The sequence below is a fragment of the Malaclemys terrapin genome, chromosome 13, assembly GCF_027887155.1.
Source record: "Malaclemys terrapin pileata isolate rMalTer1 chromosome 13, rMalTer1.hap1, whole genome shotgun sequence".
In the NCBI taxonomy this organism is placed as follows: Eukaryota; Metazoa; Chordata; order Testudines; family Emydidae; genus Malaclemys; species Malaclemys terrapin.
This window is the reverse complement of record NC_071517.1, coordinates 691,284-704,516: the sequence shown is the minus strand read 5'-3', so window position 1 is coordinate 704,516 and position 13,233 is coordinate 691,284. Positions and strand designations below refer to the sequence as shown.

General features: G+C 47.1%; 2 protein-coding genes across 5 annotated transcripts; one reads left to right on the top strand and one right to left on the bottom strand.

Moving 5' to 3' along the window:
* Positions 1-746: 746 nt before the first annotated feature.
* ALYREF (Aly/REF export factor) lies at positions 747-9,663 on the bottom strand. Its single transcript, XM_054047720.1, has 6 exons — positions 9,394-9,663; positions 8,922-9,053; positions 4,828-4,975; positions 4,658-4,721; positions 4,332-4,512; positions 747-1,561 (listed from the first exon to the last, which is right to left on the bottom strand). The coding sequence occupies exons 1-6, from the start codon at positions 9,628-9,630 to the stop codon at positions 1,547-1,549; spliced, it is 777 nt and encodes a 258-aa protein (XP_053903695.1). The 5' UTR covers positions 9,631-9,663; the 3' UTR covers positions 747-1,546.
* Positions 9,664-9,767: 104 nt separating this feature from the next.
* On the top strand, positions 9,768-12,638 carry ANAPC11 (anaphase promoting complex subunit 11). Of its 4 annotated transcripts, none has more exons than XM_054047162.1 (3): positions 9,768-9,833; positions 11,116-11,260; positions 11,344-12,638. In XM_054047162.1, the coding sequence occupies exons 2-3, from the start codon at positions 11,152-11,154 to the stop codon at positions 11,487-11,489; spliced, it is 255 nt and encodes an 84-aa protein (XP_053903137.1). In that variant the 5' UTR covers positions 9,768-9,833; positions 11,116-11,151; the 3' UTR covers positions 11,490-12,638. The 4 variants fall into 4 exon arrangements, with proteins under 4 accessions (XP_053903137.1, XP_053903136.1, XP_053903138.1 ...); XM_054047161.1 differs by having other exon boundaries at positions 9,787-9,864; XM_054047163.1 differs by lacking the exon at positions 9,768-9,833 and adding an exon at positions 10,328-10,395.
* Positions 12,639-13,233: the final 595 nt, after the last annotated feature.

Below are 13,233 nucleotides of genomic sequence, written 5' to 3'. Positions count from 1 at the left end.
AACTGAAGCACCAGTATGGATGCAGCTGCACAGGTCTGAGTCATGCAATTTTGCAGCGTGGATGCTTAGAGGCAGGCTTGGTAAACCTGGGTACCTATGCCTGAGTACAATCTAGTGATATCATACCTTCACTACTATCTATAACATAGATGAGCTGACTTTTTAAAATGATGTAATTTGGGGTGGGGATCTCGATCTCACACCTAGGGCACACTCAACTTTTCCATGCTGAAAACTTAACTCTCATTGCTTATTTTAAGCTGTGGAGTACATGAACAATAGTGATACCACTTCCCATACCTGACACACACACACCCCCGCCCCCCAATAATGCAGAAATTCTCATCTCTAACCTTGCAAGTCTAGAAAAGTCCTCATAGTTTGTCACTTAATGATCACATGTTGGGCCTATAGGCATGAACACTTAAGTCCAAACAAAGTGCTCATGATTTGCTTTCTCCTGATTTCTAGGTTTAGCATTCTTCTCCAATATGAACTCTACTGGGAAGGTAGAAGAGGTGTCCTGTACCTTATCAGCCAGGTTTGTTTTTAGACATATACAAGCTGAGGTTTCCTTTGCTGCTATCTCCCAAAAAGAACTTGAAGGTAGCTCTTTCCCAGGCCCAGCTGCCAGTAGATTAGTAATGAGTACAAACTGAAGATTATGACCTCTAGATTCTTTTTGCTAGAAGTTTTTTTAATCAGACACCAAAGCCATTTATAGAAATAATTCAATAGGGAATTGATAGTTGAAAGACTAAATCTTTACTTGGCATTTTAGAGTCACTGAATTTGCACAGCAACTGTTTACAGTAAAAATACTGAAGAGGTGGGACCAGCACTGAACTTTGGAACCAAGTGTTAAATACAAAACAACTTCAACAAGAATTTCACCTCCTCCCAGAGACCAGCAAGGAGGTTTGTGCACCTTTTATTAACTCGTTACACTGGAGTGAGTCTTCATTTCATTTCAGGCAGATGTTTAAATAGAGCAGTATTTGATTGTGCAGCTACCCACAGGCTCTACTCAGCACAGGGAAGTTGGGTGTGCACAGTTAACAGGCCACCACTGACACTGTGGGGACAGGGAAGATCTGAGGCAGAACAGCAACCCCCCCTTCCTCAGAGGAGAGTGACTTGACACCAACATTTAGAAATGGACCTGCATACCAATTTCCCTGATCCCTACCCACCATATTCACATTCCTGCAGCCCCAGGCCAGGCTCCATCCCTGGACTCCAGCTGCAACACGAAGCAGACGTTTACAGCTCTAGACACATTTCTATTTTATTACGGCAAAGGTGAAAAAACCACCTCAGCCCAACAGGCAACCAGTAAAATTTATCCCAAAAATAACTCGGTACAAAACAGATCTGTTTCAGAATTAAAAAAAAACCTTTACATGAGTTTAAAACCTATTCCAAACATAAAAGTAAAACAAATTCCATCCTTGATATTAGTGGCCACAGTCATACACCCCTCCCTCCGGAGAGCATGGAATGAGATGTCTGGAGTCCTTTCCATGCAGGGGATGTGCTCACTGCTTTAACTGGTGTCCATCTAGAAGAAGAGAGAAGCTCTGTTATTCACAGTGCTGCAAGACAGAACAGGAAGAAAAAGCTTTCCATGGGTCTCACAGAAACTTTACTGTTAAAATATAGGTCTATCAGATGGAATTAAGCCTTTCTATATTAGAAAAAGTGCACCATTTTAACTAGATCAATTTAATATTCTCTTGTGAAGCCAGTGGAACATAGCAAACTGGTTTAAATGCATGAGATTTGTACCAAATTAACTTGGTACATTTTAAAATTAATTACATTAAATCCATGTCCATTTCTATTACAGACAAGACCTTTGTTTCCCTCTCTCCTGTATATTTTCTAGTGGTTTGTCCAGCCTAATTCTAAAAGACCCCCTTTAAATGCCACTACTTCACCCAGGGAGCGGATTCTACAGTTTAATATGTCTCACTGTCAATGTTTTTTTTCTGTTATTCTGCCTAAGGCGCTCCTTCTCCCCAGTCACCTCTAATTTCATCCTATTTCTTCTAGTTTAATTGGTAAGCTGTGGGGTATACTCTCAAATGTAGGATCTTCCTAAATTATGAAAAATGAATAGTGAATATGGTAGGTCCTGTGCTGTATGTATGTTAATACTACCAGTTTTCAATGTGCTGCAGTTTTTTGTGGTGACCTTACATAACAGCCTACAGAAATTGAAGGAGAATCTTGTTTTGGCAGCTGGGTAAGGTGCAGGTGGAACTCTTAACACCCCAAGGATGCCTGGGAGGAACTGAGATCAGCATATGATAGGTACATGTTTTTGCTGCAGTGATCAGCAGTACAAAGTTGACATTTAAACGGTGGTTAGGGTTCAGAGATAGTTTGAGATGACTAGGACAGCTCATGCCTTTCAATGTTATTTTTTCAGACCATCTGCAGACTCAAGTAGACATCACTGCATCAATGAGCATCCAGTTCACAATTTAGTATCTTCTTTGCAACCAGGATAAGAAATAATTATTTCTGTAAAATAACTCAGATTCTAAAGCCAATGCTGAAACAAATTCATTCCATTCAGGATATTCTATGGAACACACTGGATCCCACCTATCACCTCCCCACTTTGGCCAGGTCTGTTCTGTACTGGCTAAACACTCCTACTGGGTTGCAGCCTATATTGGCAAAATGGCACTTTTGACAATTTAGCTGATTCCTGCCCCTGAGCAAAATAAGCTATGTTGGCAAAAGTGCTGCTGGTATAACTCAGTCAGCGATCACACTTCATCACACCTGCCTGACAACTTTGAAGCAGTAGTTCTCAACATGTGGGCTGCTTGTGGCCCAATCAGCACACAGTTGCGGCTCATGTGACATCCTCAGGGCTATACCGATAGTATATATATTGTGTGAATGCGGCCCACAATGGTATATAGGTTGAGAACCACTGCTTTGGAGCATAAACCTGGCCTTTAATTTGACAGTTTTGCATAGGCAAGCCCAAAATAGTATTGGTCATGTTGCCAGACTCCTGCCCATTCACCCTTCAGTCATGGTTCTAATCATTTTCCCTCATTGTCTTATTTCAGTATCATTGGGAAAGTTTCAGCAACACTGGGTCCCAACCTGGATCAATCACCAGAAATGCCCCCTCATAACTGCCTACTCTGTTTGTGATCCCTTGTTTTTGATTTGAGCCAGTTTCCAAGCCAAGTTTTCCAACTGAGATTTATGAGGCTTTTCAATTCTTTATTAAAATCCCATGAGACCATGCCTACTGCATTTCCCTCTATTTTTGTAGTTCTATCAGAGAAAGCAGTCAAGTTTGCCTATCAAGATTTTCCCTTTATAAGCCCACAATATTCCTTATTGCTGCTTCATCTTCTAGATATTGAGTGATTTTCTAATTACATTTCTTCCATTATTTTACCAGTGGTGAGTGAGTCTTACGGGACAGTAGCAGAGAGGAACACTTTCCGATTCTGCTAAACAGCCAAATCTGCTCCCTTCAATCTTCAGGCACACTCCAGTTATCCATGACTGGATTTTTAAATGGTCAATGGTACTGTAACTTTGTCACCCAACTACCTTAGGCCAGGAGGTATTTCATATGGCTCAGCCAATGGGTATTTCTCCCCCCAGACACTTCACCACCTGCTCTTTAGCAAATTTAAGCTATGCAGCCTTTGGATTTATTAATTATATCAGCTGGTTTATACATGGGTCCTGCTTCCTCCCTTGACAACAGCCCCATCCTGCTCCCACTTTCCCTAACAACCTCAACAGACTAGTCTGGTTGGTTTGCCTCTGTTTCTATTACAGATTCTTTATTACTGGTGCACAGGGCAATGGGCACTGGAGGTACCACCTATAAATACAACTATTCCCCATCACCCCTCATCACAAGAGCAACACCAACGCAGGCTTGTTAATTTCCCCACCCTTCACTCACCCATAAGATGCTGAATACATATTTTCAAATAAGTTAGATGTGCAGTTTTGTGTTCATTCCCATGTTCCCAGGATGTGCAACGTGCAGTGTGCAATTACATGTGAGAGGCTGGCCCAAGTGGACACCTAGCCTGTTTGAAAAACTGTGGTCCTGGATATTGCAGAATGTTCCCACCCCAGAGATGGCGGTTTCTCAGTCATGAGTAAGAGCAGTTGGTGGAACATTTGGGGGAATTAAGTTAACTACAGGAACTGCTTAGCCTCAAGGAGGATTTTTTGGTTCCGTGTTATGATAAATACTCCATCCTTTTCTGTGCAGCCATTGAGAGCTAACCCTTCCATTTCCAGATAAGGACTGATTGAGCATCCACACTTACCCTGGCATTATAAGCATCCAACTGTGCATCTAGTTCTTCTGCAGAGAGCTGCTGTTTGGAACTTCTTCCAGCCCCTCTGCCTCTCCCTCGGTTCCCACCACGGTTACCTCGCCTGTTGCCACCTCCACCACCAAATCCTCCTGAACCACCACGGTTTCTGGTCATGCCTCCTCTGATTACACTGTGAAGCATAGGAAGAGCTGTATTACAGGCACAGTACACTCTAGTCAACCCCAACAGCCACAAAGAAATGCAAATTCAGTGGCCAAGCTAATCAGGTGCAACAGGCCAGTTGCACAGGCCCATATCAAACAAAAGCGTCTCACCTCTGTGCTGGTCTCCGCTGTGTGTCTATCTGTGATGTAACCAGCTGAATGTTCATAGGGCGCCCTAAAAGATAGAAAGTAATAATTAATCTGTATACACATGACACTTGTATCTAGAGTCCTCCACCCAGCAAGCGAAATGTCCTGTGAAAACAGCCAAACAGACTCACCATCCAGGGGGACTCCATTGTACTGCTTCATAGCTTTCAGAGCATCTGCCTTTCTTTCAAAATGCACATCTGCTGTCCCTAAACTGCGTCCAGACCGATCATAATGCACCGCTGCCTTCTTCAAAGTCCCAAACTCTGCAAAGAGCTCCTGTGCAACAGAGAGAGGGGAGCTGTTACCACTAACCAAACTGCTGCCAAAACATCTATCTCACAGCAGCACCAGGCAGGAAAGAACAAGGGCTGGCAGCTTCTCCAACTCTGAGGTTTATAGCTGTTAAAATTGTAAACATTGGTAGCCCAGAAAAAAAAACATCTATGAAAGGAGGAAACTCAAAGTCATACAAGAAGTTGCTCCAGAAGAAAACTTAATGGCCCTGGACTAAAGGTAAATTCTTTGAGGGGGCCAACATACATGTGGACAAGGGTGATCCAGTGGAAAGAGTGTACTTAGACTTTCAGAAAGTCTTTGTCAAAGTCCTTCAGCAAAGGCTCTTAAGGAAAGTAAGCAGTTGTGGGATAAGAGGGAAAGTCCTCTCATGGATCAGTAACTGGTTAAAAAATAGAAACAAAAGGTAGAAATAAATGGTCAGTTTTCAGAATGGAGAGCGAGAAATAGCAGTGTCACTGTACTGGGACCAGTGCTGTTCAACGTATTCAGAAATTATCTGGAAAAAGGGGTAAACAGTGAGGTGGCAAAATTTGAAGACAATACAAAATTACTCAAGATAGTTAAGTCCAAAGCTGACTGCGAAGAGTTACAAAGGGATCTCACAAAACTGGGTGACTGCACAACAAAATGGCAGATGAAATTCAATGTTGATAAATGCAAAGTAATGCACATTGGAAAACAATCCCAACTACACATTCAAAATGATGGGGTCTAAATTAGCTGTTACCACTTAAGAAAGATCTTGGAGTCATTGTGGATAATTCTCTGAAAACATCCACTGAATGTGCAGTGGCAGTCAAAAAAAAAGCTATGAGAATGTTAGGAAGCTTTAGGAAAGGGATAGATAATAAGACAGAAAATATCATAATGCCTCTATATAAAGTCATGGTACGCCCACACCTTGAATACTGCAAGCAGCTCTGGTCACCCCATCTCAAAATAGAGCTATTGGAATTTGAAAGGGTACAGAGAAGGGCAACAAAAACGTTTAGGAGTATGGATCAGCTTCCATATGAGGAGAGATTAATAAGACTGGGACTTTTCAGCTTGGAAAAGAGAAGACGGAGGAGGGATACGATTGAGTTCTATACAATCATGACTGGTGTGGAGAAAGCGAATAAGGAAGTGTTATTTACTCCTTCACATAACATAAGAGCCAGGAGCCACCCACTGAAATTAATGGACAACAGGTTTAAAACAAACAAAGTTTTTATTCATGCAAAGCGCAGTCAACCTGTGGAACTCATTGTTGGGGATGCTGCGAAGGCCAAAACTATAACAAGCTTCAAAAAAAAAAAAAACTGGTGAGTTCATGGAGCAGAGGTCCATCAATGGCTATTAGCCAAGATGCTCAGGGATGCTAGCCCATACTCCGGGTGTCCCTAGCCTCTGACTGCCAGAAGCTTGGAGCAAGTGACAGGGGTTGGATCACTTGAAAATTGCTTGCTCCTTTGCTTGTTCCAGTGCTTAACTTCCCTTACAGTTATGAAATTTTTCCCAATGTCTAACCTAAATCTCCTTTGCTACATTTTAAGCCCATTATTTCTTGTCCTGTCCTCTGGGGATAAGCAGAACAATTCATCCTCCTCCTCTTTATAACAACCTTTTAACATACTTGAACACTGTTATCATGCCCTGCTCCTGTGTCTTCTCTTATCCAAATTAAACAAATCCAGTTTTTTCAATCTTTCCTCCTAGGTCATGTTTTCTAGACCTTTAATCATTTTGTTGTTCTCTGGGCTTTCTCCAAAGTGTGGTGCCCAGAAGTGGACACAGTACTCCAGTTGAGGCCTTATCAGTGCTGAGTGGAAGAATTAGCTCATGTCTTGCTTACAACACTCCTACCACATACTCAAGTGATGTTTGCTTTTTTTTGCAACAGTATTACACTGTTGATGCATATTTAGTTTGTGATCCATTATAACCCCCAGACCTTTTTCTGTAGTACTCCCTCCTAGGCAGCCATTTCCCATTTTGTATGTATGCAACTGATTATTCATTCCTAAGTGGAGTACTTTGCATTTGTCCTTGTTGAATTTCATCCTATTTATTTCAGAGCATTTCTCCAGTTGGTCAAGATCATTTTGTATTCTAATCCTGTTCTCCAAAGCAATTGCAACCTTTCCCAACCTGGTATCATCCACAAATTTCAAAGGGGTAGCCGTGTTAGTCTGGATCTGTAAAAGCAGCAAAGAGTCCTGTGGCACCTTATAGACTAACAGACATATTGGAGCATGAGCTTTCGATCATGCATCCGAAGAAGCGGGTATTCACCCACGAAAGCTCATGCTCCAATACGTCTTTTCAAACTTTGTAAGAGTATTCTCTATGCCATTATCCAAATAATTTATGAAGATATTGAATAGAACCAGACCCAGGATGGTCCTTGCAGGACTCCACTCAATGCTTTTCCAGCTTGACTGTGAACCACTGCTAACTACTCTCTGAGTATGGTTTACCAACCATTTGTGCACCCACCTTATAGTAGGTTCATCTAGGCCTTATTTCCCTTGTTTGCTTTTGACAAGGTCATGTGAGACGGTATCAAAAGTCTTATTAAAGTTGAGATATATCACACCTACTGCTTCAGCCCTATCCACAAGGCTTGTTACTCTGTCAAAGGAAATTAAGTTGGTTTGACATGATTTGTTGACAAACCCATGTTGCCGGTTACTCCGTTGTTGCTCCATTGTCTTTCTGGGTTCCCAAATTAAGCTGACTGATCCATAATTCTCTGGACTGTCCTTATACCCCTTTTTATAGCTAGGTACTATAATTTGCCTTTTTCCAGTCCTCTGGGATGTCTCTCATCCTCCCAGAGTTCTCAAAGATAATCGCTAATGGCTCCGAGATCGCTTCAGCCAGTTCCTCAAGTATTGGAGGATATATTTCATCAGGGCCTGCCAATCTGAAGGCAGGTAACTTGTTTATCATGTTTGAAAAAACCTCTAACGCTCCTAAGATGTGGGTTAGCATATCTGATGTCATTTTAACAAACAACTAGGGCCCAGATCCTCAAAGCTATTTCTGCTCCTAAATTCCACTGAAGTCAATGAAATTTAGTGGCCTAACTACGTTCGAGAATCTGGGCGTAGATAACTAGGGGGGAGCTAGCCTTCAAACCCGTGAGCCTGCATTTTAGTTGTATTAGGCTAACAAAATACTTAGGATGTATTTTTCAATGGTCAGTGAAGACTAGCCTTAAGAGTCTTTCCATATGCCTCGAGGAAGTTGGGTAGAGCAAATGACAAACACAAGGGCTCACATATTTCAGCTGTGAGATCTTGGCTCCTTTACAATATCATGGGAGTTACACAGAGTAGAGCAGTGCATAACTCATATGCTTTTTGCTATATTCCTTCTCCCCAAAAGCATGTTCCCACCGCAATTGATTAGGGACCCCCACAAGCCAGTACGTTTTGTCTAGCAGCATATGAGTTCAGAACTGGGAGAAAAGCAGGAGTGGGGAGACAGAAAGCTCTCTCTCTCTCGCAGTTAGGAGAGAATAAAAAAAAAAAAGCAACCTTGTAAAGCATTCTACTAATGCATTTACTGGGATCTGCATGTCTCAGATTTTGGGCAAGTTACATTAAATTTTCAGACCCAAACATCATAGCCTTCCCACACAGACACCTTTGCTCAGTCATTTATTATATATTAAACGAACTACAGAGGAACAAAATACTTTTTTTTGCATTCCAGTCACATCAGACAGTACTAAAACTGTCAGTCTGAAGTGGTGACTGCAACAATAAAAAGAGTCCAAAGTTAACTGCCTTAGAGATCCCTGTGTCATTCCATGAGGAAGGGTCCACAGACCTCAGAAAATGTAACATTAATCCAAAATGCCCAAGCCAATTACCTCAAAGTGTCTCCTTTGCGGCTTTTCCAACACTTGGAGGGGGTGGGGGGGGGGCTTTCTTACCTGGATATCTGCATCCGACACACCAAAGTCTAGATTAGAAACCAGGAGCTTCCCCCCGGTTTCCACGCCTGCCCCAGCCCCAAAGCCGCTGTCAAACAGGTCATGCTGCCACTTTTCGGGGAGTTGCTTTGGCTGAAACAGAACAAATATTCTCACTGAGCATCTGTGTCCAAGCCCCCTGCCCGGGATCCCGCCACCCCACAGGGGTCTGACTAGTCCTCCCGAGACCCTGAGCCCGCTCGCCCCACCTCACTGCTCAGCCACGAGACGCTGCCCGCTGCGGGGAGAGACAAAGGGCCTCCGGCCGGGCCCGCCTCCTTGCTGGCGCAGCCGGCTCGAGAGCCAGTTGCCCCGCTCGGTCCCCAGGATCAAGCCCCAGCCCCCTCGCGCCTGTTGCTCCCACACGTCAGTCTGCGGCGCCCCCCCGGCTACGGGGCCTCGGCCGGCCGCCCCCGCCCGCCTCGCTCCGTACCCGGCTGTAGGGCGCGGGCCGGTTCCTGCCGCCGCCTCGGGCCATGATCGGCCTGTTCCGCAGGGGGCCGCCGCCTCCTGCTCGCCCGACGCCAACACTGCCCCGGCCGGGCCCCCCTCCGCGGGCGGCGCCTCCTCGGCCCCGGCCTCCGCGGCCGCCCCCGGCGCGACCGGCCCCCCGCTGGCTGCGGTTCAGCTTGATGATATCGTCCAGGGACATGTCCATCTTGTCGGCCATGATGGCGGCTCCGCTCCGGGGCCTGCACTTCCGGCCGCGCTGCGCCGACGCCGGAAGCGGAAGGGGCGGGCCAGGCCTTCAAATGAGAGCGCAGGTGCTGTACGCCCTGCTCTATAGGGCCGAGGCGGGGGGGAGGGGTGCACGTCTTGCCGGGGGCGGGACTTCCGGTACGCGGCCATTGAGATTCCCGCCGGCCCGAGCGTGTGAGCTGGGGACCGTCGTGTCGTCTCTGGGGTGGGGCTGCCGGGATCCTGGGGCAAGGGGTCCCGCGGGGGCGGGGCCGGAGAGATCCCGAGGGGGAGGGGCTCCAGGGGGCGGGGCCGGAGAGATCCTGAGGGGGAGGGGCTCGCGGGGGCGGAGAGATTCCCGAGGGGGCGGGGCCAGAGAGCTCCCGAGGGGGCGGGGCCGGAGAGATCCCGAGGGGGAGGGGCTCCCAGGGGCGGGGCCGGAGAGATCCCGAGGGGGAGGGACTCCCGGGGGCGGGGCCAGAGAGATCCCGAGGGGGTGGGGCCAGAGAGATCCCAAGGGGGAGAGGCTCCCAGGGGGCGGGGCCGGAGAGATCCCGAGGGGGCGGGGCCAGAGAGATCCCAAGGGGGAGGGGCTCCCAGGGGCGGGGCCGGAGAGATCCCGAGGGGGAGGGGCTCCCGGGGGCGGGGCCGGAGAGATCCCGAGGGGGAGGGTGCTCCCTCTGCTTGCCGGGGTTCCGGGTCGTGCTGAGCTCTGGGTAGGGTGACTTCATGACTAGATCACACAGGTGAAATATCGGTACGCAGGGGGGCAACAAAAAAAAAAGCTGGCGGTAGGTCGGGACGCAGGACAAATAAGCAAATATCGGGACAGTCCCAATAAAATCAGGACGTCTGGTCACCCTAGCTCTGGGGGACCCCGTTAGGTGCGTGTTAGCCGCTTTCCCTGGGGGTGCGGGGAGGCCTCTCAGCCCTGATCCTGGCAGGAAGCAATCACGTGACATGCTAATAGGAGTTGCTGGGATCCATTTTCATTCTGTCCCATGGAAAGACTAAGGTGCCCAGGTCCTTCCAGCAGTGCTGCGAGGAAGCCTGGAGTATAAGGGCAGGGGGCTCAGGCCTAGGCTCCTACTTCTCCTGCCATGGAACTGGCAGTCAGACCAGTTGCGTGACCTTGACCAAATTCCTTCCTCTCACTGTTACTCAGTTTCCTGATCTGAAAAGTGGGGGGTGCTGATCCTGGTATGCCCCGTGATGGGGCAAGGTCACTAAATGGGTGTTTGTGAACTAGGAGAGAGGATCTGGGATGAGAGGCTCCTGAGGATAGAGGTTCACTAGTAACCACTGAGCTGTGGGGGAGGGAACAGCCCATCCACATCCCATTCTGAACTGCCATGGGGAGGAAGCAATGCTGGTAGCCAAAGGAGGCTGCATTGCCCCTGGGGACATGAGCTGTTTCAGCTGGGAAACCAAAGGATTAGAAATTAAACTCAATCTGAGCAACTGCTTCTCCTGCCAGGTGCTGACTTGACTCTGACACACACAGCTGGCCAGGATGAAGGTGAAGATAAAGAGCTGGAATGGGGTAGCCTCTTGGCTCTGGGTGGCCAATGATGAGAACTGTGGCATCTGCCGGATGGCCTTTAATGGCTGTTGCCCAGACTGTGAGTAACCCAGGCCCCTTGCCCTGTGCAGTATTTCAGCCCAGGTGCTCCCTTCTCTCCTCATAAATTTTGTCTCTTTGTAGGTAAGGTGCCTGGAGATGACTGCCCCCTGGTGTGGGGGCAGTGCTCCCACTGCTTCCACATGCACTGCATTCTCAAGTGGCTGAATTCACAGCAAGTCCAGCAGCACTGTCCTATGTGCCGGCAAGAGTGGAAATTCAAGGAGTGACAGAGCCCCCCGCAACCAGCAGATCTACTTGGATTTAATGGGCTGTTGTTATAGTGTTTTGTTGGGATTCAGCCCCTCTCTCCACACCCTGGAACAGCGAATTATTTATACAGCATCATATGTATCCCCAGCCCTTATAGAGAACTTTAGCAGATAATTCTTGCCCCCAAATAATTGACTCATTATAGGCAAAAAGGAAGCCTGGGGCAGATGGAGCAGTGGAGACATGACTGGAAGCATCTGCATGTTAACCTTTCCCACCATGATGCTGGTTCCACATGCTGTCAAAGTTTTCAGCATTATTAATTGCTTCATCCTGGGCACAGTCAGTATTTCAACTTTCTCTGTGCCCTTAAGGTCTACACAGCACATGTGGGCCTCAGTAAAAGGCCAGGGGTTGGCCTGGGTACATCTCATGTTGGCCCTTTTATGATAATGGCTCCTTTTGCCATGCAGACATGGGTCTTCTTTAAAACACCCTGGACCTGATTTTTTTTAAGAGGTGCTTATCCTTCGCAACTCCACCCAGAGTCAGCAGGAGCTCAGAACCTTTGAAAAGCTGGCTTCTTGTGACAGCTCTTTCTTAACTAAAAGGGACCTTCCTGTTTAAATAAAACCTCTCCCAGCTCTTGCATCATGGGAACCTTCCCATCCTTCTTCTCTGAAGAGACCTCTCAGGCCTGTCCTGACCCTGCCTCCCTCCATTCTCTGAGAAATCACCACTATCCAGTTATGTGGGTATTCTGTACCTTACTGGTGAGAGATGGTCACGTCATCTCAAATCTTTCTTTAGTTGAAATGGGATTCTTAGGGCCATATGCAGCTCTCCATCCAGGCTCACCGCTCCTAATGCCTTTGGTAATCATTTCCCCCATGCACCACAGGCAGGCTGGGCCCTGAACTGATACCTTCAAATACAGCAGTAGAGAAATGAAGGCTGTTGTGTGGCCAATAGGATAAGGGGCCTGCCTCCCTCCACAACCAGAGGTATACCCACAGGTCAGGTGTGCTGTTCAGCACCAGAATCATGTACATTCTTTGAACCCAAGTTGCTTTGGGACTAGACCCCTTGCCAACCATATGAGTCAGTTTCCAGCTGTAATGTGGCAATCCCTGGACTGGTTTCAATAAACTCATGCCTGTGATTAATTTCTCTTCGTGCTTTTTGCTTTTGAGCTAAGCGGGGAGTCTCCAGCGCTGGTCAGATACCCACAAGCACACCACAAACAGCAGAGAAAGGTTGTTGCCATGCCATCAACAAAGACTTTCCCTAGATGTGCAGCAAGGTGGCAGAATGTGACCTGTGGCTTTAACTTAGCCATTCTAGCTGTCCCTGCTCTATGGAGGGGGCCCTGCACTAGCCGGGCACGTTGCTCACGTCCTACAGACCAACTGTGCTTGATGCTTCATCCTTGGCAAAATCCCACTCTGGTTTGTCAGTCTTCTCTGCCATGTAGGCCACCCCCAGGTGGAATGTATAATGGGAGCCTCTTAGTGTGGAACCTGGCATGTGATGGATGCTTATCAGTCTAGAACAAGGACTTCTGGAAATGTGACATGAGGAGATCATTTATTAAATGGGCAGTGGGTGGGGGCAGAGAGTACAATGGGTCCCCTTAAGGATGGTTGAACCAAAGACACAAGGATCCCTTTGTGGGATTCTGGAGGGGAGAATGATACACAATGGGAATCAATTAGTGGGACCAAGAGTCTATAGGGTGGCTTCTCATTTTGGCCTGGTACC

What these genes read in the sequence shown, in the direction of transcription:
- ALYREF (XM_054047720.1), bottom strand. Translation starts at nt 9,630, where the DNA reads ATGGCCGACAAGATGGACATGTCCCTGGACGATATCATCAAGCTGAAC. An exon ending in TGTCGGATGCAGATATCCAG is followed by an intron (nt 4,976 to 8,921) that starts GTAAGAAAGCCC and finishes TCTGTTGCACAG; the next exon opens with GAGCTCTTTGCAGAGTTTGG. An exon ending in CAGCGGAGACCAGCACAGAG is followed by an intron (nt 4,513 to 4,657) that starts GTGAGACGCTTT and finishes TATGCTTCACAG; the next exon opens with TGTAATCAGAGGAGGCATGA.
- ANAPC11 (XM_054047162.1), top strand. Translation starts at nt 11,152, where the DNA reads ATGAAGGTGAAGATAAAGAGCTGGAATGGGGTAGCCTCTTGGCTCTGG. An exon ending in TAATGGCTGTTGCCCAGACT is followed by an intron (nt 11,261 to 11,343) that starts GTGAGTAACCCA and finishes GTCTCTTTGTAG; the next exon opens with GTAAGGTGCCTGGAGATGAC.